General features: G+C 38.6%; 4 protein-coding genes across 6 annotated transcripts; 3 read left to right on the forward strand and 1 right to left on the reverse strand.

Annotated features, from left to right (window-relative positions):
- The first annotated feature begins 818 nt into the window (after positions 1 to 818).
- On the forward strand, positions 819 to 2,120 carry LOC119908741 (spermatogenesis-associated protein 45-like). The gene is made up of 2 exons (XM_038726597.1): positions 819 to 1,315; positions 1,983 to 2,120. The coding sequence occupies exons 1-2, from the start codon at positions 1,075 to 1,077 to the stop codon at positions 2,000 to 2,002; spliced, it is 261 nt and encodes an 86-aa protein (XP_038582525.1). The 5' UTR covers positions 819 to 1,074; the 3' UTR covers positions 2,003 to 2,120.
- tatdn3 (TatD DNase domain containing 3) lies at positions 2,066 to 10,758 on the reverse strand. 2 transcript variants are annotated; one of them, XM_038726579.1, is made up of 10 exons: positions 10,598 to 10,757; positions 10,259 to 10,291; positions 9,406 to 9,479; positions 8,761 to 8,845; positions 8,023 to 8,085; positions 5,885 to 5,994; positions 4,394 to 4,449; positions 4,192 to 4,304; positions 3,001 to 3,081; positions 2,066 to 2,892 (listed from the first exon to the last, which is right to left on the reverse strand). In XM_038726579.1, exons 1-10 carry the CDS (start codon positions 10,652 to 10,654, stop codon positions 2,758 to 2,760), a joined length of 807 nt encoding a protein of 268 aa, XP_038582507.1. In that variant the 5' UTR covers positions 10,655 to 10,757; the 3' UTR covers positions 2,066 to 2,757. The 2 variants fall into 2 exon arrangements, with proteins under 2 accessions (XP_038582507.1, XP_038582508.1); XM_038726580.1 differs by having other exon boundaries at positions 2,759 to 2,892; positions 3,005 to 3,081; positions 10,598 to 10,758.
- Positions 10,759 to 10,821: 63 nt separating this feature from the next.
- nsl1 (NSL1 component of MIS12 kinetochore complex) lies at positions 10,822 to 16,494 on the forward strand. Of its 2 annotated transcripts, none has more exons than XM_038726582.1 (6): positions 10,822 to 11,047; positions 13,217 to 13,289; positions 13,393 to 13,523; positions 13,855 to 13,909; positions 15,403 to 15,470; positions 15,586 to 16,494. In XM_038726582.1, the coding sequence occupies exons 1-6, from the start codon at positions 10,859 to 10,861 to the stop codon at positions 15,832 to 15,834; spliced, it is 765 nt and encodes a 254-aa protein (XP_038582510.1). In that variant the 5' UTR covers positions 10,822 to 10,858; the 3' UTR covers positions 15,835 to 16,494. The 2 variants fall into 2 exon arrangements, with proteins under 2 accessions (XP_038582510.1, XP_038582509.1); XM_038726581.1 differs by having other exon boundaries at positions 10,823 to 11,047; positions 13,390 to 13,523.
- Positions 16,495 to 17,077: 583 nt separating this feature from the next.
- On the forward strand, positions 17,078 to 20,956 carry batf3 (basic leucine zipper transcription factor, ATF-like 3). The gene is made up of 4 exons (XM_038726596.1): positions 17,078 to 17,272; positions 17,663 to 17,767; positions 20,067 to 20,111; positions 20,402 to 20,956. Exons 1-4 carry the CDS (start codon positions 17,201 to 17,203, stop codon positions 20,543 to 20,545), a joined length of 366 nt encoding a protein of 121 aa, XP_038582524.1. The 5' UTR covers positions 17,078 to 17,200; the 3' UTR covers positions 20,546 to 20,956.
- The last annotated feature ends 2,634 nt before the right edge of the window (positions 20,957 to 23,590 follow it).

Genomic DNA, 23,590 nt, shown 5'->3' on the forward strand with positions numbered 1-23,590 from the left:
GATGTAGGCTAACTGTTCGACTCATAGCGCCAATTCAAAACAAGTTATCTCACTGTACTTTTCATAAAGAGCAGGTCTAGACCGTAGGCCTACTCTTTGTAATATTATTTACAGAAACCCAATAATCCCCACCGTGAGCAAACACTTGCGTGACAGTGGCAATGAAAAACTCCCTTTTATCAGGTAGAAACCTCGAGCACAATCTAAACCCAGGGGAGGGCGGCCAACTGCTAAGGAGAGGAGAGGGACGAGAAAGCACAAAACTACAGGAGAGGGAAGATGTCGAGGTAGTAATATTCACTAGTGGGTTAAGAATGCATACCAATGGAGGGAGAGAGGAGCTCAGTCCCCCGGCAGTCTAGGCCTGTAGCAGCATGATGGGTCAGGACTCCACTGAGTCATCCCAAACTAAGGGCTTTATCAAAGAGAAAAGTCGTAAGCCTACTCTTAAATGTGGAGATGGTGTCTGCCTCCTGGCCATGTAAACATTTCAGACTCCATGGCTCTGGATCTTGTCTCAGTGTTATATTAATATCAAATCCAATATTCTGAATGAAAAGTCCAAAGAAGGACATCAAAAAGTTTCAATGAACGGATATAAATCTTTCAACTTAGTAAGTAGCAACAGAATAATCTTTACAGTGTTGTTCTGCTGAGGCCACAATAAATGTGACTTTCTATGGTTGGACAGGAGAAGAGTGAGCTCTCACTCCGTCTCTATTTTCAGGTATCAAGAGAGAAAGAATTTTCTCTCAGTGGAAAGTGTGATGAATCCTGCCACTTTTGCAAGTGACTGACACACACACACACACACACACACAATATCACACGGGTAAAAGTTTCTCAAAGGTCCAACTTTTGAAAAGACACCAAGAAACTTTGTAGATGCTACCCATGTGTGTTAGCTATCGACAGAGTAACTCATCTCCTCAAACATAAAAGATCTTTGGCACACAGGAGGCTTCATCAGGTTTCCCGTTGCCATGGAGAAACACACTGAATACACTTGGATGATTGTTGATAGAAGAAAATACCCCCAAAACACAGCCTGATAAAGATTAAAAAAAAGAAACAATGTCCGAACCTGAAGAGCGGGCTCTCCTGGAGCTGAACCTGCGGAGGGAGACATGGTGTCAGGTGGAGATGAACCCCCGGCAGTCCTGGGAGAGGACCCAGAGGAGACATTACCGGAGTCACCTGCGGACCAGCCCGGTCCTGGTCACCGCTCTGACCGCCGGACCGCAGCGCAGGGCGGCCTGCAGAGAGGGGCCGCCCCCCGCCAAGCTCGCCGAGAGAAGGCACTTCGAAGAGAGCTGTGAGAAGGCTTGTTTGAAGATTTTACTGAAATAATTTTGTAAACATGTCTCCATGGGAAGTTGCAACGTGTGTTGTTTATCGCATTTTCTGTCAATTTCTACAATATTTCCATAATTAATAGGCACTTCTGACGGCCTCGATGGAGGTATTGCCCAAAATCAACTATAGTCCTATACAGCATTCCCACAGGGACTCCAACCAGATATTTCACACATTTATAGATTGTCATTTTATAGGCTTATCATTATTTCATGCACTATTCATGATGGAACTCAAAGCCATGCTGAGATATTTGTTTAGATCCTTTAGAAGTGGGGAGACTGTATTTCTTTTAATTAGCCTAAGCTAATAAGAGGAAAACTAATGAGAGAGATGTTTGAAGTTAGAGTAGTTATGCAATACACAAATTATTTACTGGATGACCTTCAAAATAACACTGTTTCTGCATTCAGGTGGCTGTATTGCAGGTGGCTGTCAATTCCTGGCTCTCAGTACTTGTTTCAATGCAGAAAAATATAATAAAAAACATAATAATGATGATAATAATGCACCACTTAGAATACAAAACATTGAAATGTTTTCAGATTATCTTGATGGTTTATGTCATTATACTAGATTAACAAAACAATCAACTAGTCTGTAATGGCTCTTTTCTTCTCTTCCAGATAAATCACACTTGGTGTAGACGGCTGCAGCCTGACAAGACTGTGCACAACCTAATACAACAAATACACCTGGGACCTGAACACAACTTTCAGTTTTTTATTTCCACAAACAGAGAACAGAATACATCATAATACAACATCCATCTATCATTCGCTGGTCATCACAGTTGAGTTCAAGGTCTTATAAGTTTTGCTCTTTGCCTTGAAGATTTGCATTTTTTTTCCCACCTATCGCCTGTTTAGTTAAAAATTAACTAGTATGTATGTTGCTGTGAAATTTGACTTAATGTCTAACTTTGTTCCAGATTGAAAGATTTCAGCCACTACTGTCATAATAAAAAAATGACATTTGGCAACCACTGATGATCAAGATGAATCTTAATGAGTCTTTAGTTCTTGATGTTTCTTTTGGAGCCACTAACAGGTCAAAAGTTCCACATGTGCGACACCTCAAAAACTAATGACAAAACTGTCAGCCCAAGCTGTTCATCGATCTAAATGCTAATATAGCATGCTAACATGATATCATTAGAAACATCATGTGATACAAATGTTTGTTAGCAGGCTAAGATTAGTATGAAGCCCATAACACAGCTGAGCAGCAGAGCCTGGTAAAGTGATGAAATGAAAGTGTGGAGCTAAACCTGATAAGCCGACCCCGACAGAGCATAAATCCTCTACTTTAAGTTTCATCATGCGCCGCCATCAGGCCAAACCTTACACTTCAGAAACGTGTATATGTGAGTGTTAGCACCTTTTTATATAAAGTCTATGGTTAGCACCTGTTAGCCTTGGGGAAAAGTCTGTATGCATTTTGTGCGGTGACGAGCTGAACAGTTTGTGGCGACAGACCTTTGACGTTAGCGATGTACCGGCAGGACACAACAATGTTACTGGGCTCATTCCTCACCTGAGAGATATAAGGGAACAGGAAGAGATGAAATAAAAACATTTGCAGAGGAGATGCTGCTGTGTTACAGTGTCTAAACATGATGAATTTTGATCATTTGAAACTTACATGCCTGTTGAGCCCCAGTGCAGGAGAGTCAGTTTCAAGACAGATGTGTTCCAGTGGGATCTGCTTGATCAGTTTGTCTCTCTGTATGACAGTATTAAAACTAACGTTACACACTCTGTTATCCTTATTATAATTCAACTAAAGTAACTTACGCAACTAAAGTCAGGACAGCAGATTCACTCTCCATCTTCCACTACAGGTGACATTGTTTTCTTCTCATCTTTAATTTAGGAATGGTGGAATATTGTTTAGACATTGTGTCTTTGAGCTTTGCCCTCCTTGCTTTTGAGTCATTTACCACTGTTAAACATGAGACTATATTTTTAATAGATACACTATTAAAAATGAATGCTATGTGAATTATTTGTGACAGCATGTTAATGAAATCAACAGCACAATTGTAATACAGTGGTGAAAACACAAACTTCCTTCATCAAAACACAATACTTTTTACTATACTATACATTTCAAGGAAAATATTTTGTGGTACTGCTAACGCAATTAATATTACTACCGCTAATATTGCTATTACTACCATAGGTACATATAAAGTGTACTTATACTACTGCTACTATCACAACACAAGCACTTCCAAGATGTTAACTGGTTAAACTACAACACTACTGTTACAAAACCTCTATTTCTACTGCTACGACAAGTACAACAACTTCTACTACTACTAGTAGTAGTACTATGAGTAATACCTCTCTAACAATAGCTATTTTAGTTCTACTCTCTAACCAATTGGTTAAAAAACTAGCACTGTCACTAAAACTATAACTTATAACGTTTCTATTACTTTCAATCACACTATTCATTTACACAGCATCTCCTACAGTACTGTTAATAAATAGTATGTATTCTATTGGGTGTTTTTTTACCCAGAGTGCATAGTGTCCGTGAGATCCTACTATACTTGTATGCTATACATACAACTGTATGTTTTATATGACTGCAGATGAGTCAAAGTTCAGTTAACGCTTTATGGATTTAGCAAAAATGCAGACAAAGTTGTACTTTGTACACATGCAACAGCTGATCGCTCATATGGGATCAAAGACCATTCTGATGATGATGTATTCACTCATTTGGGTGCATTCACACATATTAACTTCAGTCATTTTTGGTTACATAAAGTGTACATCCGTTTCAAAATGATCATACCCATGAAAGATGTGAAATTATACCAACCTCTTGGTTCCTGCAGACAGCAGGTGGAAAGGAGAAGAGGTATCCAGCCTTCACACCTTCCAGAGCTACCGATGGCTTCCCCGCAAAGTTATGAAGCAGAGCTCGACTGATACCTGACGGAAAAATCAGAAAAATTGGGACATCAAAATGTCTGTTTTGCAGCCATGTAAAAGTACATGACAGAATGAAGCGGGACACCCACCGTGTTCTCTCATTGTCGCTATTGTGACCTTAGCAGCTGATCGTGAGTGGACGTTTCTGTGCAGAAAACAGGAAGTACGAAGTGTCATCATCATCACGGCAGTCAGTGAGATTTGAAAGTAGAAATTGGGTGGATTTTAAGAAGTAATTTGTGAAATTTGGGGAGTATAATTTTTACTTTAATCTGTTATCATTATTTTGTTTTTCCACTCTATGCCTTTGTCCGATGGCCCGGTGGTGGCTTTAAGTTTTTTCCAGTGAGAAACATGCGACGGAGGTAAAATGCGAAGCACAAACGTGGCATTTATTGTCTTCCATACAGACAAGATGAGACACCAACCAGCAACAAACTTACAGTGAAAGCAACTAGCTACCTTATATACACTCCCTCCTGCAGGTAATTAAGTGGGTAAAAGTACTTAGGTATTTATATAAATACAAATTTCTATCAACAAATCAATCACATACACTCAAAATAATCACATAAATCAGCATTCTTGAGGTCCCCCGACTCAGCTTCAAGGTTTACTCCTGTTACTGTTACTCTTAAGCAGGTGCTTGGGCCTACCGCACTCTTTTGCCTCCGCCCCCTGCTGAGCAAGTACTACCATTGTTTGCTTTATCTGTTTAAACTAATTTGATAACTAACTGGAATGGAGTACAATCACTCAATACTATGTTGTGAACCTTGACTATTACTGATTGAGATTTCTTTACACACAGGCAGGATGGCCAAACCCCCCTGCGCCTCCCCAACCCCCCACTCGCAGCAAAGAAGGCCACCAAACATCTAAAAACTCAAATAAACAACAAAAACAAGAATGTGTATGGCTCCTGGCTTTATCAATAATCCCCACCTAAACACTCAGTTAACTATTTCAGGTACCCCTGGTCTCCATTACAGCCTCTCATGACACTCAGTCACTCACGCATCCCTTGTGGACAATGAGTGCTTGAAAATGACCATGTTTGCTGAGTGGTGGCAGCACATTTTCTAATCACGCGCTTCTATGCAAACAAGATTCAAATAAAGTCAAACCAAGCTCTTGGTTCAGCAGCAGGACAATCAATGAAAACGTACAACTGCAGGCTGTATCCAACTTGATGACTGAGCCTGTAGAGACTGCACTGTGGGACTTTTCATGTGTATGGTGTTTACGTGGCTACAGCTATCTTTTTTAGAAACTGAACCTCCTCTGTGTGCTGAATGTGATGATGACTTCAGCTGCTGCTGCCATTTATTCTTATTAACTATTGTGCTAAAATAAACCTATTGCATTTCACACACACACAAAGCAGCCACTGAAAAGGGCTCAGGTTAAAAAATTAATAAGAAGCACTGATGTATCAAAAGAATATTACAATGAACATAATCACTACATTTAAGTGGACTGAAATAGTTCGTATTCTAGTCTCGTGTGGTATATTGTCTTGAAGGATTTAATATCCAGCTACGGTTCAACTGTATATTATTCTCTTCTGTTGTGCTCACACAGGTAGGTCCAGCTCCTTGGCGATGTTGAGCTGTTTAATGAAGACATTCATCTGGTCATCTCGGTCCTGCTGAGTGGGAGCACACCACGGTGTGAAGTCTAAACCAATCTGGAAACAAAAGTAGACAACGCTATTACTCATCATATCTCACATTGTTAGCGTATCATAGGAGCCCTACTGTAGTTGTCATTTTCTTGTAAAATTCTTGTAAAGTTTTACCTTTATTAAACCGACAAGGTGTTCAAATGTTCCAGTACAGAAGAAGAAACTCAATTATCTTAGATTGTGGAAGATAAAGTTCAAGAATATGTTTTGTCTTTTTTAAAAGCTGAAACATGTTTTGTTAATTGCAAATCAAATGCAAGTCTTTAAAGGACCATTTGGGTATTTATAAACCTGGGCCTTATGTTCACATATTTTGGTGGCAAACCGGCTGCAGTGGCTGCAATGTTTTCCTTCGGGGGAATTACGCCTGTCAAAATCACATCCACAAAAAGTGCTTCTCTTTACCACCAACAGGCTCATACTGCGATACCAGTTGTCTGACAACATAATGGAAAGCATCCCTACGAGAAACTCCTGGTGACACCTTTTGACTAAGAAGTCTCGCTCAAGGATTCTTCTCACTCTGAAATCTGGTGCCTGAAATGGCTGCCAACTGAAGCCATCTGGTGTACAGCTAGTGTACGCAACTTTTTGATCATTAAAATGTGAAAATTTTGCTTTAAAATGTGTATTTGTATAAAACTAAGACCAGGCCCTTCCAATAACAATTAAAAAGGCATGGTAAGCTATCCAACGGCTAGTGCTGTCTTTATTTTTGATTTTGTTGGATCATTTTTATTTTATTTTTAAAAGGTCAGAACTTCAGACTTTAATGTTTTTACTTTCTAGCCTTGTGTCAAATCAAGACTTTTGGTGTCACGTTTCAGAAGTTAAGTTCCACTTAAGTGAAGTCAGTTTTATTATGTAGCCCAAAATCACAAATTTGCCTCAAAGGTCTTTACAATCTGTCAAGTCTGAAGTCGTCATTTTATGACAGACATTTGACTGAAGTCCAAGTCTCGAGTCTACTGCTCAGTTTAGGAGGAAAGAGAACTTGTCAGAACATTTGCAGGTAAAATGCATGTGAAAAAAAGTGGTTATAGAGTCATACATTAATTAAAATGTGTCACTTCCAATGTGCGGAGCATGGGGTGGACCTCGCCGTGCTTGCAACCTGATAACAGTTATGGAAACAGGAGTGTGGGATTGTTGACTTAGACCCTGGTGCCTGAAATCTGCTCGGGCAAACACACACATTCCCCAACACGGGGATCTACAGCATTAGAGAGGTGTGTGATTGTGTAAGCGCATGACTGTGACTGTGTTCATTAACTTTTCCTAATAAGAAAGATTAGTAAGTATGTAAGTAAAGTGAATATTGTACCTTTCACAGAGCAAGGTCACAAAGTGCTTTACAGGAGAAAAATATTAGAAGACAATGGAAATAGTAAAGAAACAACAATAAAACATAAACCGGAAGAAATTAGGTTGGCAAAGTAAGAAGCCCTCACATCCTTAATTGTGTTGCTAAACTCTGTTAAAAAGGACTTCGTAATAAATTGTGAAGCTTTTATGACATTTACGCCGGAAACAACAAATGGTGTCATTTGGGACGAGCGTGCTCGAGTCAAAAGCTGCCGAAAACTTCTCAGCTGAGAAGCAATTTGAAAACAATTTACATGTTTATTGGGCACATAATCTAAATTAAAAAACAGGTTGAACAAAACACTTTTGTGGTCAGTAACATGCAGCTGCTCAGAACAAATGCAGTCAACATTTAAAACAAAAAATTATGTCCATGGTATGAACCCTAATGTCACGGTTTTGGTCTGAGGGCCTGTTTTTTTGGGTCTGTGTGTTTCAGCTTGTTTCCTGTTTAGTTTGAAATTGTCTTGTAGAAAGTAAAGCAGATACTAATTTGAAATAGGTTGGTAGAGGTTTGAAAAAGGCTTAGTTAAAGAGTGGCATATGGAGGCAGATGGACTAAAGTTAGTTAAGGTCAGGGTAAGCGGCTAGGTAATGTCTTATGTCAGTGTTGGTCCAACTGGTATATAGTACAAACTTGTGTGAGTATGTATGCGAGTAGTCTACCTCTCCTATAGCGATGAGGCGTTCTCTGTGTTTGTAGAACTGTGGCAAGGCGGCATCCAGGTCCTGTGGAAAATACATCTCCATTAAGAGCTGCAAGATAGATTTAGTTTAATTTAAACACCGCCACTGTAACCCCACAGTAGTTATTTAACCATCAACATATGACAGGTATGTAGAAAGTTCATCACAGAGGGTCTGGAGAGGGTCAGATTTGCACATTACTTTAATGTTAACTTCAAACAAGCTGATCGACTTTCTGATTTTACCACTTTAGATTAGATTAGGCATTAGATTTCCACCAGTGTCTATAACCTGTGTCATTGCCGGCTGAAGCCATCTACTGCACCGATTCCTAAACTTTTTTTTTTGTCATTTCAACCCAAAAATATATAAAAATAGGATACAGTTTGAAAAATACTAAAATTACTCTTTAAAAAGAACGTATATCATTTTACTAGTGAGGAACTTTGGCCTTATGGGAAATGACCTATCAGCAAGATAAAAGACATTATTATAACAAAGCTTTCTATTGTTGTACCTAAGTTACTGTATAAGAAATGTTGTATACATTTTTGTACTTTCAATACCACTTTCTAGAAGAAATAAACACACCTTCATCTAGGCCTCAGAAACATACCCTCCCTCGCTCTGTCTCATAGATGAGTTACACTACACACTGCACATTTTCTCCGAATCTGTCAAGTAAAACAATGGATGAGGTGCAGAATGTTTTGCTACCTGAGGTTTCACGCTGCGCTGCTCGGGGCCCCCGTCGCCCTGCAGCGGATGGATACCAAAACACGGAGCAACAACATCTGGATAACTGTGAGAAAATAATTTGACAGGAACATCCTGAACAATAAACACAATGCTATCCAGCTGACAGCAGATGTATGGGACAATGTAAACAGTTTTATTCTTTACAATGTGTAACTTTGACTTCAGTGAGCACGTATATTTACACAAGATCTGAAAGTTACTGTTACCCTGGCGTTGATCTGCAAAACATATAACAGACTACAAAAATACAAAATAACATGTTTATGTATATGGGGTCGGTGGATCACACAGAAAATGTGTGCATTATACATGAATATCTGTTTTTGAAATTTACCTTAAACACATATTTTTTTATTCATTTTTGATGAATTAATTATTTGAATCATTTATTGTGGTAATTTATTTGAATTTGCACAAATCTGTAATTCGAATTTCTTCCCCCTGATTTTATTTCATTATCATTTCAAAACTTCCCCTTTATATTATCAAAATGTGTTTTTAAAAGAAACAAAATCTTTTTTTTTTTTATTTACTAAATCAGTCCTTCCTGCTTTAATACAGTATGTTCTAGGAGTGACTATATAACATAGAGGACATACAGACCGCTCCTGCAGCTGCAGAACTCTGGCAAACTCTCCGACTTCTTCTGTAACTGCAACCAGAGTCTTTACCCCAGCCTACACACACACACACACACACACAGCTCTTTTCCTTCAGAGATTAATAACATCAGTCTTACCACATACATCATTATTAAACAATCTATTTGAGTAACAATAACAAACACCAATCAGCCATAACATCATGACCACTGACAGGGGAAGGTGATTATCTCAGTGCCAAGGCAGCTGTCAGTGGGTGGGATATATTATGGAACAAATGAACCCTGTGTCCTCATAGTTCATTTGATAGAAGTAGGAAACACGTGACTTTGACAAGGGCCAAATTGTGATGGCTAGACGACTGGGTCAGAGCATCTCCAAACCGGTCTGCAGTGATCAGCACCTATTAGAAGGATGGAAAGCCGGTGAACCGGAGACAGGGCCATGGATGGCCAAGGCTCACTGATGCATGTGGGGAGCGAAAGCTGGCCCACGCGGTCCGATCCAAACAGACAAGCTACTGTAGGTCAAACTGCTGAAAAAATTGATGCTGGTTCTGATAGAAAGGTGTCAAAACATACAGTGCATTCACAGTGGAGTCCACGCCTCAACGGGCCATGGCTGTTTTGGTGGTCATAATGTTATGGGTGATCGGTAAATATTTACAACTGTGTGGTTTTCAGCCATATTGCTCAGTTATACTATAGAGTCTGTAAATCATAAGGTTTAGCCAGCAGCAAACTTAAATTCCCTTTAACATTATCTGTTCCTTTCAGACTGCTTTCATAAAGTTACTGAATAGAAGTGTGTTCTTTGTGAACTGCCATTGTGTTGTACATATTCTGATTACTCACCTCTGTGGTCCTCTGGATCACATCCCTCAGATCCTACAAATAAAAAAATACCGTTTATTTATATGTTTGTTTGTAAACTGATAAGACACAAGTGAAATAATCAAAAACTGAAAAACAGGATAACTAACAACTGCAATTAGACTGTAAATGATAGCATTGAGTGTAACCTTAAGTTAATTTACTTACATACAGATTTTATAATTTAAAAAAGGACTATTGGTGATTTACACAGTTTAACTTCCAAGTAGACTAAGTTACAACTGGTGTAACGTTAACAGTTAACTTTACTGTTAAAAAGGGTGAAATACATATTGTTTAGTTACGTTACTTACTGCCTACCTCTTCAAACTCACGGGCTGCTATATGACAGTGACAGTCAACGAAGCCATGCTCCATTAAAAATTCAAAAAATAAGCGCAAACTATTTTTAAAGCTGCACCATTTAGCAATTTTTAGCAATCTTCCGGTGCTTGGCTAACACAGCTAAGCGGAACACGATGCCGGAGTTGTTCCGGGGCTAACATTGGCAGTCGGACCAGGAAGCTTCACATTTAAATTCCGGTTTGAGTCAAAAAATTATAAACACAGTTGGCGGTAAAGATGGAGCATGTAGAGAGTGAACCCTTACCCAGCGATGAAACAAATCAGGAATACAGAGTCCAAGTAACGTCGAAGAAAGAAGTAATCATGCAAATAAATAAATACAAAGATATTTTGAAGACAGCTCTCGACGGACAGCCGGAAGTTGCAGAGGAGACGAAGCAAGTTTTACTGCAGGAGCTGCTGGCGGTGGGTCTGATTGTTCGCATCTTGTTGTCATCTTATTAACTGTTATCAAACTATTCGAGTAGCAGTAGACCGACGAGTGTTGTTTTAGCAAGACTTTCTTTACGTTACGACAACTGCGCAAAGTTCTGTCGTTTCTCTGTGCGACAAAGAGAATCCCACACCGAACCCAATGCGAAAAATCTTGTATTTAATGTTTACGTTGCTGTCAACATACACACACGCCAGCAAAAACACAATTAAAGGCAATTAAAACATTTATTAGGATCAATAGATGATTTCGGCTTAAAGGTGATAGATGCAGCACTTTATTTGACAACAGTCTCTACTTTGAATTTCCGGCAAACCAGTTGATTTGTTTAGGTAAAAACGCATCAGTTAAAATCTACCTAATAAGAGATTTAGTTTTATCGTTATGTTCCTGTTTGGTTTCCTGATCGCATGTCGTATTGAGGTTAAGAGGTTATACTAGAAGCTGGCATTTTATATGTGAAGACAAGAAAACTAGATTAACAAAGGTATCAAATGAGTTTCATTGTCCCTCTGTAATGCCTGGAAGAAACATCCTTTCACCACAAAACACAATAAGAAGTATTAAGATAGAAAACATGATGTGTCCCACAAGCATGAAAGTAGAATACATAACTGGTAGTACAACAGTTGTTTTACAGTTAACCAAGCAGCACACTAAACTCAGACAGCTAGTATAATGGCTTGCCTAATCAACACTAAACACTCACATTACAAACAACACATTAAAATAGCTGTAAGAAACTGAGTTCCTACATTGTGAACAGTTTAAAGTTTAGTTGATATAATTACTTCAAAGTTTGAGTTTTGAAAATGTAAAACCAAATGAGTGAAGTTCACTGATCTTGAGAAAAGAAGTTCAATAATTGTAAGATATTAATTTTTATCAACAACCATTCAGTCAGTCAACAGACAAACTAGCTTCCCATTTCCATTTCCTGTGTTTCTCAGAGTCACTTATACCTGCTCCAGCAGCTGCTCCTGTTGAAGAAATTTACTCTCCTTCATGCACGTTTTCTTTAAACTACTAAAAAGAGGGTCTTTAGAGAGTTTTAACCCTCAAACAATGCATGTTAGGAAGACTGCTAATTAACTTATCATGTTTCTGTAGGCACGTTTACATTAGAGATCTACTGTAGCTCTTTATTACCAGCATGTCTCTAAGGTCCTCTGATCATGGTGTGTGGCTCCTAAACTTTGTAGCTCTCTCCCTTTGGACTTTAGATCTGTTGACACCTTTTAAAAAAGCAGCTCAAGACCCACATATTTAGACAAGCCTTAATATAATTTTCTATTTACTCTTATTTTTTATTTATCTCTATTTTATGGTGATTTATTCTTCCCGAAGTCTTTGTTTATGTCTGTATCGGCTGCTTTATTTCTTTTATGAAGCACATTGTGACGTTCTGCTCTTGAAATGTGCTCTTTAAATAAAGTTACTTACTTACTTACTTACTTAATTACTTAATTACTTAAATTAACATGTTCAATTCCAAACAGCAAAAGTAGTAGTGGTACAGAAAAGTACTACTTCTAGACTACTAATAATAATTGTAGCAGCGGGTTTTGAGCAGGAATATGGGGGCAACAGGCGATTTGCAACCACAGATCCAGACTCCAGTTAAAATACCGCAGCTTTTACATGGAATAAATTAATAAAACTTATTATATTAACAGCAATTTTTTATGATTTCTTGATTCTGCAGAATTCCTGAATGATGTTTTTGCACTGTACAGATAGATAATGGTGCATCCAAGGCTTGGGGAGTAGATAAAAGATGGCTGTCGATATTTACTGGGTCGCATATCTGACAAATGTCACAATAATGTATTAGTGTCAGTTAAACAACTTTGCCAATCTGTAACTATTTTGATAATCAATTAATTGAGCAGGTTGTTTGTTTGTATTTAACAAAACCGCCAAATGTTCTTTAATTCCAACCTTTTAGTTGTGTGAATGTGCTGTTTTTCTTTGTCTGATGTTAACCGGAATATCTCAAAACAAAATATTGATTGGAGAAAATGATCCCAATTTGCATCAATTAAAAAAACAATAATGCTTAGTTGAAGGCCGAGAAACAATGCAGCTGTATTATGGACACCTTGTTTGATGTGAACTGAACTCTGTTTGTATGTGCACAGAACTTTGAGGCGGCTGTTCAGGACAACGTGTTGGTGAACGGACAGTCTTGGGAGGCGGCTCCTGACGTTGAAGGTGCCACTTAAATCCGTAACCAGCAAAACATGTTGTCATAAATTCATGTTGTGTAAAATAAAGCTTAAGTTTCTCGTCCTTCCACCACTTACACACTCAGCAGAGGATGAGGCTGTTGATCTGGAAAGCCAGCTGGATGACACCATTGTTGGTACCACCAGGAGGCGTAGTACTTACCCAAGAAAGATCCTGCCTCACGTGGTTCAGTCCCTCAAAGCTGAACGTAAACTCATGGTGGGTGTCACAGTATCTTTGTCTGTGTTTATGTCTGATAATGTGCAGTAAAGTGTGTGGGTGGTCTCTGTTTCACACAGCTGAGTGGGAGGAAAACTGCCCTTTACCACAACATAATTTCACAGGTTGATGTTGAGACAAATGACTGATCAAGTTTACACACATTGTGAGTTAATATTTAGATAAAACGGAAAATAAAATAATATGAATTACACAATGCTGAGTGACAAAAACCTATATATGTATTTGATCAATACAGGCTTAATTATCACTGAAAGGAAACCCAGAGCTGATGTGTCCACTTTTCTGACATCTGCGGTTTGTTTTTCAGGGGCTGTACGAGCTTGCACTCAAACCTCAAGAGGTGGTTAAAGATCCCGATCAAGGTTGTTACCTCTAATCATTTATACACACACATTTTTAATTTCAGTGTTCTCTGGTGTTCGGAAAAGATACTCGAGGACAAACATATTTGAGAGTTAAATGTTCTAGCAGTGATGTCTTTGATCTGTTGACGTTATCTAACTATTGTCACTATTATATATAAAATAGTTTACACTTTATTTCTGGAGCTCCAATCAGAAAATATTGTGCACGCATCAATAAGTTCACCTTGTCAGTGTCAGGAGACTATGGAGCCAAGGTTGTGGATAAAAATGTAGCCCCTGTCTGTGGATACATCATAATGTGGTTTATCTGCAGAGTGTCATTGGGAGTTTGTGTATGTGTAATACTTCACCTTTTGTGCGAGTGCATGTGCATCTTGTTTATAGTCCGTTGTCTTTTTTTAAGCACTGTACAACTTGAGCCATTTGTTTCGAAAATGGGTTCATTACTCAAGGCTTCAGTTACAGTGGCCTCTTGTGGCAAGGCTGAAGTCAAATTAGGCAAGCTAGTTGGTGGACAAGGAGGCTTATATTTACATATATACTACATGCACGCACGCACGCACGCACCTCAATGAGCAGTGTTGGAGAAATTAGTTTACTTTTCTAGAAGAGACCTTCAGCTGTGAAGAATCTTTGCTTTGATCGCCCTTGGATTTAAAGTATCTTTGGAAATTCTTTGCTGCACACACATTAAGACTGAATATCATGTTGTATTTAAAGGGGACCTATTATGCTTTTTCATATTTTCTGGCATTTCTATAATTTTACATGTTAGATGTTCATGTTAAACATGACAAAAGCTTCAAATAATAATAATAATAATAATAAAGTCTTTAAAAGAAATCCCTGTTAGCCAAAACCTCAGATATCCCCGTGTTCTGAATGTTCTGTTTTAAACTGTTTTTTTCTACTAAAATCTCGGTATGATGTCTGTCTGTCAGAGAAGACAGTGGGCTTTGGAGGGGGGAGGGCTTAAAGAGACAGGAACATCTGGAGCTTGTTTTAGATCGAGGCTGAAATGAGGGCCTGAATGATGAGCCATTATAAGATAGAAAATGCCTTCTTTTTTTTTTTTACTTTGAATCATGCAAAACTGCCACAGAGGAGTCACAGAACTACAATATAGGACTGGAAATGCAGTATAATAGGTCTCCTTTAAATAATATAACCAAAAAATTATAATTGATGATTGTGTGTTGTGTAATTAAGCAGCGAGTACTGCGAAAATATGGCATAGGTTGGGTGTACTTTTGTAACAATGGCAAGGAGTAATTGCGTGGGATGGGGTGCCAATGAATCACCTGATTGGTTCGCGGTCCAATCAGGTGATTCGTTCAGGAAATGAAGCAGTTGCTGCTTTGGACGTCATAAGTCACGTGATTTTTGAACATAGAACCACTGATTTTTGTGTTGTGCGGTGGTTCTGTGTTCAGGGTATGACGCACATATCGAAGTGTAACAATTCTGTTCTTCTGTGTGTGTTTCACCAGAGAGCATCATGAACGATTTGTCAGCAGCAGCTCCTGGGATGGTGAAACAGGCCATCCAGGTCATAAAGGTAACGCACACTTTAACGCACCAGGCCTGCGTTGGCTACTGCAAATATACATTATATAGATGGATTTATATATGCTTTACCGACACAGGTTTTTTTTTTTTTTTTTCTTCTGTAGTCAATCAACACTCTGCAGAAACAAGCTGAAGGCCTCTGTGAGGTCCTCAACATGAAGCCGAGTCACGCCACTCTGGAGATCCACAGAGAAGTGTTTGGTGTTAACGGCCAATCAGACGCTCCCTTGCCTCCTGTGACTGGAGCTACGAGGAGCAGGCAGCCGATCAAGAGAGCCGTAGAGGAAGCAGCAGCCACAGACTGCTATGTGTCGCCTAAGAAGAAACCTGTTGGAGAGGACACGCCAGAATGAGCCCTCCTCCAGCCAATACCACCAGAATAATTAAGATGGTGTGATATTATGGACTAATGTGGTTTTTTTTCTGCACAGTTTTGTTTCTCAGCTCTTTAAAAGAATATAACCCAGTGGTTGCATATGAAATGACTCTTGAGGTTTATTAATTTTCAACATAGGGAAAGAGTTTTTCTTTCAATACTATGACATTAATATGATTCCCTATACATTCCAAACCACAAGAGAGAAGACAGAGTTTCTGCTGAAAGAAATAATCCACTACAGTGAAGTCCAAACAGATGTTTCAGGGAAATGTGGAACAGGGTTACGTCTGAGATAGGTTCTCCAACTGACGAGCGGACACAAAACTGGTTGCTTGAGCTTCCATTTGCGTGGTTTTTTTCTGTGGTGTGCAGCAACCCCCTTCTTTCTTTTTGATTCTCTTCATATTGCATTCACCAGCAGCCGACTGAATTACACCACTGGGCAGGTGAGGATTTTTCTTATTGCACACACCAGTGTGTCACAGTTAATGTGAATGTAATTTGCCCTTGAAATCGCAGAGAGTTTCGCAATTGATAACGCCATCTGAATTAAGTAATAATCTTTAGTGCCAAACTGAATCAGATGAAGTCATAAAAAAGACAATTGAATCCTGTTCTTATCCGGCTCATATTTACTTTATTTGTACTTTATGACAGCTTAAATGTCTTTTTAAATATTTAAAGATATCCTGTTGGTTTATGTTTGTTTCTGTATGGTTACTTTAAAAACATTTACTGGTACATTAAAGTTGTTGTTTTTTACAACATGCACACTGTTATGTACCCCTTTTTAAAGAATGAGTCTGGCAGTCTATAATTTCGTTTGTCCATCTCTCAACAATGTCTGACCTGTCTGCATGTCTCTGCCCCAAGCCCATTTGTACCTACTCAAAATGTTGCTCAAACAGGAGGAAGTAGTGCATTTGTTGGGGACTATTTTTAGCCATGGATTAATACACAGTTGCTTTATAACTACAGCAGCAGGATGGTGTATTTGGTATTCAGTCAGAATAAACTAAAGTGCCCTGTGATCAGCGTAATGAAGGAATATGTCGCCCAGTTAAACGATGTGCATCAATGTGTTGATGACCGAAACCATAAATGTTCTGGTCAACTGTGGCCCCTCAGTCATGTGACTTATGTGAATTGCCCTCCCTGCTTCTTCTAAAACAGCAGTGAAATTGAAAAGTGAAAAGAAAGCTGAAGTGAAACCGCAGCCTGTTTTCTGTCTGGTTTGTTTTCAGTGGACTGTGCCCAGTTCACAAATAACGCTTTATTTTCAGACGGAGACAAGTGTCTCCTGTTTTTCTCTCTTTAATGCACGCTTTAAAAAATCTGTGATGTCAGACTGTGATTCTTCCTGCCATCATCAGAACAACAGCACGAATAACCACCTCTGTGAAGGATGTGAGGTAAGATCGCACTAACATGCTCTTATTACAACTTTAATGTGTTATCATCAGGGAAATGCTTGCTCCTAATGCAGCCTGCTCCCTGTCGCAGAGGGAGGTCAGATATCAAGAGATGAGAGGTTTAAAGCAACATCTTCTGGTGATCTTTTTTAGTAACGCTAGGGCTCATAATCAAGTAGGGTTTGTGTCTGACAAAGAGGAGTATGTTGACAAAGTGTTGTGTGTGTCTGCGCAGATTTAATATGAATGCATTGCTGCCAAATGAAAATGATATCTGGTTGCAATAAAGCATACAAAACATGTTTTAAAATATATTGGTCTAAGGTTAAACTACAGACGTGTGACTTGGCGAGTGGATGGATAGAAGACTGAATTTATCTGTTGTCTAAGGGTTCAGAAGATGGAGGCAGGAGGCTGAAGAGGAGAGAGAAGAACAGAGTTGCAGCCCAGAAGAGCCGGAAGAGGCAAACACAGAGAGCGGACCTTCTGCATGAGGTGTGTGCGTGAGCATGCTCGTGTACTTCCACCTTTGTAAGGACTAATTGCAGACCTTTTTCTGTTCCTCACTGCCAGACAAAGACTGTTTATTAGGGTTAAGGTCAGAATTAGGTTTAGGTTAAAAATACTACTACTTGTATGTATTGTCATAAATTGTGGGTTGTCAAAGGAGATATTTTACAGTTTTTCACAATTGCTAAGATGTTTAAGATGTTCCATCCATTTTCTCAAAACTTTTAACACAAAACCTAATCTTTAAACCACATTCACAAAACCCCTGACTCTTCTGGCAAAATCAAACAATCCACTCAAAACCAAGTAATTTATGTGCAAAATCAAACAATGCTTTCAAAACATAACACAGCCAGTCAATATGAAAAACTCTACAGAGCATTCTTTAGACACTATATCAAAAAAATTGAGAACACAGCATCCAGGGCATGTAGTTACAGAAAATGTTTTTTTGCATATAGGAACCACATAGAACCTATTTTAAAAAAGTATAGTAATCACAACCAAGTAATACAGTATTGATTATCTGTATATTCAGCATTTGCATATAAATACTACTGTACTGTAAGCCCAAAGAACAAAGAAAACTCTTCTTTTTTTTAAAGCAGGGCTCATTTTGTCAAAACACTACACACAATTCACACAACTATTCACACAAGTAGCAGAACAACTCAGATAGTTTGCAAAATGAAACACTTCATTCAAAAATATACAAGAATTTATAAAAACCCGATTTTGTCACAGTGTAGCACAGACACAGTTCAAGTGATCTCATTCTGTTTGAACCAGTTAAACACTGCTATGCTCAATCTAAAACACACTTAAAATTCCTACTTTTTAAATGAAATAGTCTGGATCTGACTTTTCAGATAGTATTGGATATATTGACTAAACACAGCACACACAGTACTGCATACTGATATGATTTATTTTCAGCAAAACCATTTGTGGAAAGCATGAACAAGAAGGTGTGGCATTCTAGACGGCAATGTCTTGACATCGCAAAGACGAGACTTTGTGTTAGATTTTTGTGTCTGAAGTAGCCTGCGTGTGTTTAGTATTTTGCAAATCACTGTGTCTAGTGTTTTGCAAAAGGTGTGAGGCTGAGAATGTGCTTATAGTTGTGCAGATCTGGGCTGTAGTTTTACTCCCTGAGTGTAAGGTTTCACTGACAGTGTGTTATATAATATTTTAGTGTGTAAGCAATTGTAAAAAAAAAAAACTGTAATGCACAGCACATTACAAAAGTCAAGTCAATCACGTCTTTGTGCTTGATCTGGCCAGAAGACTTCGTCCACATCACATGCAACCTTGTCCCTTGCCAAGCAAAGGAGGAAAACCCTCTGATCTCTCTCTGCTGGATGCAGCCTTACTGTAACAACACTCCACACCTATCTCACCACAGGCCAATTCCATTGCCCGTAAGAGATTTTCGTAGTAAATGAATTTCGGTCATAGTCCTTCCACCACCTGGCAGATAAAAAATCCTTTATCGGATTTAAGTAAGAGCTGTATGGTTGAAGGTGAACATTTATAAATCACTGGTTGGTGGTTGATGTTGAACCGCTTGCTTAGTGAAAGCACAGTGAAAGCTGATGATCCTTCTGCTCACGCTCAAACACAATATACCAAAGACCACCCAGAAAAGTAAGAAGATGTTCAGTGTTACATGGCCCCAAGGTTGAATGACAGTAGAGAACCTGTCCCTTACTTATAGCCTGGTCAAAGGGTGACATTGCCACTACGCTGGCCAGGGACTTGCCCGCATATTGGTTTGATCACATCGTTAGAAACAAGTGAGCAGAATTATGAGTTGTTGTGTGTAAAAGATGACTGTGTTGTAGTTTTGTTTAACTTTTGCCGTATTTATTTACCATTTTGCAAGACAAGTGCATCACAGTGCAAAATAAGTTTTAATGAGTGAGAATGTGTTTAGAGTTTTGCCAAAAGAGTGACTGATTCTACAAATGGGTTTAGGCCACTGAGCATTTGGTTCAGAGAATGGGGTTGTATTGTATTGGTCGGGCTACACCTCAACCACAATGCGAGATAACCCGGATGATATTATATGGGATTATTTTCTCAAACTAAGAACCTCTGCAGAGACACAGAAGACACTTTGCAAGTGTTTTCGCTGTCCACATGTCCCCAAGTGCATATGTCACAAGTATATCTGCACTAAATATAAAATTCAACTCTCTAAAACGTACATTCACTCATCATTTCCACCTCTTCATGTTCTCTTCGTCTCTTCTCCCTTTCTTTCTCCTCTCCTCTCTTCCAGGCCTGTGAGCTTTTGGAGCAGAGGAACAGAAAGCTGAGGAGAGAGGTATCTATAATATGCGCTGTACTAAAAGCATTCATCATGGATGTTATTTCTTTGTGCTATAATTAGATTACGTCGCCATGTTCTTGCTGTGTGTGCTTCTGCAGTCACCACTCTCTGCTTCATTAGTGTAGCCTACACTTTATCTATAAGGATACACAACAAATCTCTACTTTATCTATGAACAAGCATTAAAACAGCAGTTAAAAACATAAGAAAGAGGCAAAGACAATCAAGTATAGACAACGATTACAACAAATAAGTAAATCTCTGCTTGTTTTTTTTGTCTGCAGGTGGATTCTCTGTCTGAGGAGCAGCGTCTGCTGACCGAGGCTCTCAGGACCCATGAGCCCTTCTGTACCGTCATGCACTGCTCCTTTGCCTCCTCCACCTCGTGCAGCCTGCAGCCTGACGTCATGGCAGCCCGGTCCGTCTGAAGCGAGCGATATCTGTTTCTGATCAGTGATCAAAGTAACTTGTTGTCTGAAGCCATAGCCATAGTGTAACACACCAGTGAACCACTAGAGGGCGCTGTTCACCACAATCAGAGACAAAGTGGTGATTCAACTGGTGTGAGGTGCTGCTGAACTCTGGTGGCAGTCACAGGGAAGAGTGTCATCTGGTGGTTGCTCATGTCATTACTCATACACGTTTGACTCAACACAAGAGGATTAGGAGGTTAAAAGAGTCAAACATTAAGTTCAAACTGTTGAATGTTATTCTCCATCTACTAGTCCTGTTATTCTATTAAGTTTTTCTGTGCTGTAGGCTATGAGTGCATGACTTTCATTCTAGTCAAAAATGTAACAAAGAACCAAATACATACATTAAAATAAAACCAAAGTCAATCAATTTGTGTGATGTTATCATCTTTATATGTTTAAATTGCCTTACACGTTTTCCTATTGTGCAAATAAACCTTTCTCGAGGTTTGTTCTTGTTGCAAGCTATTTAACAAATGCTTTCAAAAAGTGATGGGGACAAAATCATCCATTTCAAAAAGCGTCCCCAGTGTAAACGACACCTATGCTACTCACAACGAATAAGTAAACAAGTTGAGGGAATTAAGTACCATTTGTTTACAAGAAACAAAATGATTCTTACGCATACTGGAACATATAAGTGGTTTCCACCCATTACACATTTTCATTCTTCCCTTGTGGAAAAAGTACAACAGAATCACTACAGAAAACAAGTTTATGTAGGTGTGACTGTAAAGTGATATATAGAAATGTGTTGTTCATTATTCATAAATTTGATATGTAGATTTCCATAAGAAAAACTGCAGTGTTGACTGAAGAGCAATAGCAACAAAGAGGAGACTTTTGCGTGCCGGACGTATTTGCTTACTTCCTTTGTAAAGGGTCTACAAATTGTGAGTATATTATTGTTAATAAATAATGTATTTATTTATAATAAATCATTCATAAGCCATTAAGAACATTTGCGTTTCCAGATTGTAAAACATCCGGTAGACTAGATGATTTATCATAAACGAGAAACCCATCAGCCTTTACTAAGCTTGTAAATCTTCACTTAGGTTGGTTTGAAGTTTCAAAAACTATTTCACTGTATCAAAAACAACCCCAAAAAACATTTATACACATTTCCATGAGATTCAGCCTAACATATGTATATATCTGTATGAAAACTGTGGAAGTTCTTTTAAAATCCAAAATAAATGTATGTGAATTTGAACTGTTTGCTGCTCAGCATACATTTGTAAGATGACCTGGTCACTGTCTTTGAGATGTTAATGAAATGCAGACCTTATTTAATTAAATATAATAAAAATTATTCTTATATTGCCAATTCGTAACAGAATCTTGTTGCACTTTTCATTTGGAGCATAATCTTATTAATATTATTGCTGGTTAAGTAGAAAATTCATCACTAATAAGAGGTTTTCTCTGAATCTACACCACTTATGGAAGTAATTGCTGTCAAAGTCAGACTCTGTTTTTTTGCCAAGTATGTTTTCACGTACAAAGGATTTGCTTTGGTATTTTGGTGGATAAGAGAAAGGGGAAAAAAGTACTCCAATGCCAAGAATCATATATGTAAAACATGTATCATAGCATATTGCATAAAGTCTTTCTACAAAAACCAAAGTGAGTAAGTCAGCATTGTGGTAAGTGATGTATAACTTCAAAAAAAATAAAAAAGTGTCCTGGGATTTGTCCGCCAACAAATGAAGGTCTTCTGGAATATTACATCATTTTACTGAAGATTTTGAGGTCATTTCCAGCCACAGACACGTCAGAGTGGATCTATAGGCTGTTCACCTGCATCAGAATAGAAACTTGTGGTTTGGTTACGTTGGAGGACACTCAGTGAATGTAACAGTTCCCTTATTTGACCGCAGTCGCATCAAACGTAATTGCCACAGGGTTTCTCTTTAAATGTTTCCTTCCTTATCCATGTTAAAGTGAATGAAAAGTTGATCTGTATGCAAAAGATGCTGACGCAAACCAACTGTGGCGAAGTGGAACTGAACCATTTCACCGCTGCTGGACAGACAGTTATTCTTCCAAAGCCCTTTTATAGGTTCTTGCAAGACATTTTAGAGGAACAATAATAGATGTGTGGCGTAGGAATGAGACATGGTGGAAGACATAGTGGCTGCATGGAAATCCTGCTGTAACTACTAATAAACAAATGAATAATAGTTTTTCAAATTAAATAATAATAATAAAACAAGTGCTACATGTGATGCAGAAAATCACTTCTTGTCCAAATTAGTGCATACTTTTAAATAAATGTTTTGGGGAAACAGCAAAAGAAAAAAACAGCACACAAAGAGATTCTTAATTATAACAATATAAAGCTAATTGTGCTTTGTTGCTGAGTAACACAGTTTAGTGCTGTGGATGAACTGGACTTGCCTACTCAGAGCCCTGACCTCATCTTCATCCAGCACCTTTGGAATGAACTGGAACACCTGATCACTCAACATCAGAGGCAAAGCCCTGCAGCAAGTTCAACATCTGGTGGAAAGACTGAAACCAGCAGAGTGGAGGCTGTTAGCTGTTAGCAGCTGTATGTTGTTACCCGACTTTGTGCTTCTCATGTATTAACATCACTTTCAAGTCACAAAGCCAATCAGACGTTTCTCAGAAAGATAAACATTCCTGGCTCGGTTCCAGCCAGAGACCCTTGATGCATGTCGTACTCTCTCCCATACTGTATTTCATGTCTCTACCTACATGGTAAACTGTCTAATAAAGGCACTGTCTCTAAAAAGATATATATTGTACCTGGCAATGTTTGAAAACCCCAGAAAGCTCTCAAACAAACCGAACTGCTGTTCTGAAGGTCTTTCCAGAATCCAGAAGACTTCTAACCTTCTGAATGACGTCACCTGTTACTTAATGTGCACCTGGTATGCAGGAAAAATGTAATCACGAGAAAGAAAAGGTTAAAATACTCGTAAAAGTGTCAGCACTGAGTTTGTCAGAGTCACACTGTTTATTTGAGATGAA

This window comes from Micropterus salmoides, unplaced genomic scaffold (assembly GCF_014851395.1).
Source record: "Micropterus salmoides isolate LMB-PRFRI ecotype aquatic unplaced genomic scaffold, ASM1485139v1 Ms_hic_scaffold_18, whole genome shotgun sequence".
Classification (NCBI taxonomy): domain Eukaryota; kingdom Metazoa; phylum Chordata; class Actinopteri; order Centrarchiformes; family Centrarchidae; genus Micropterus; species Micropterus salmoides.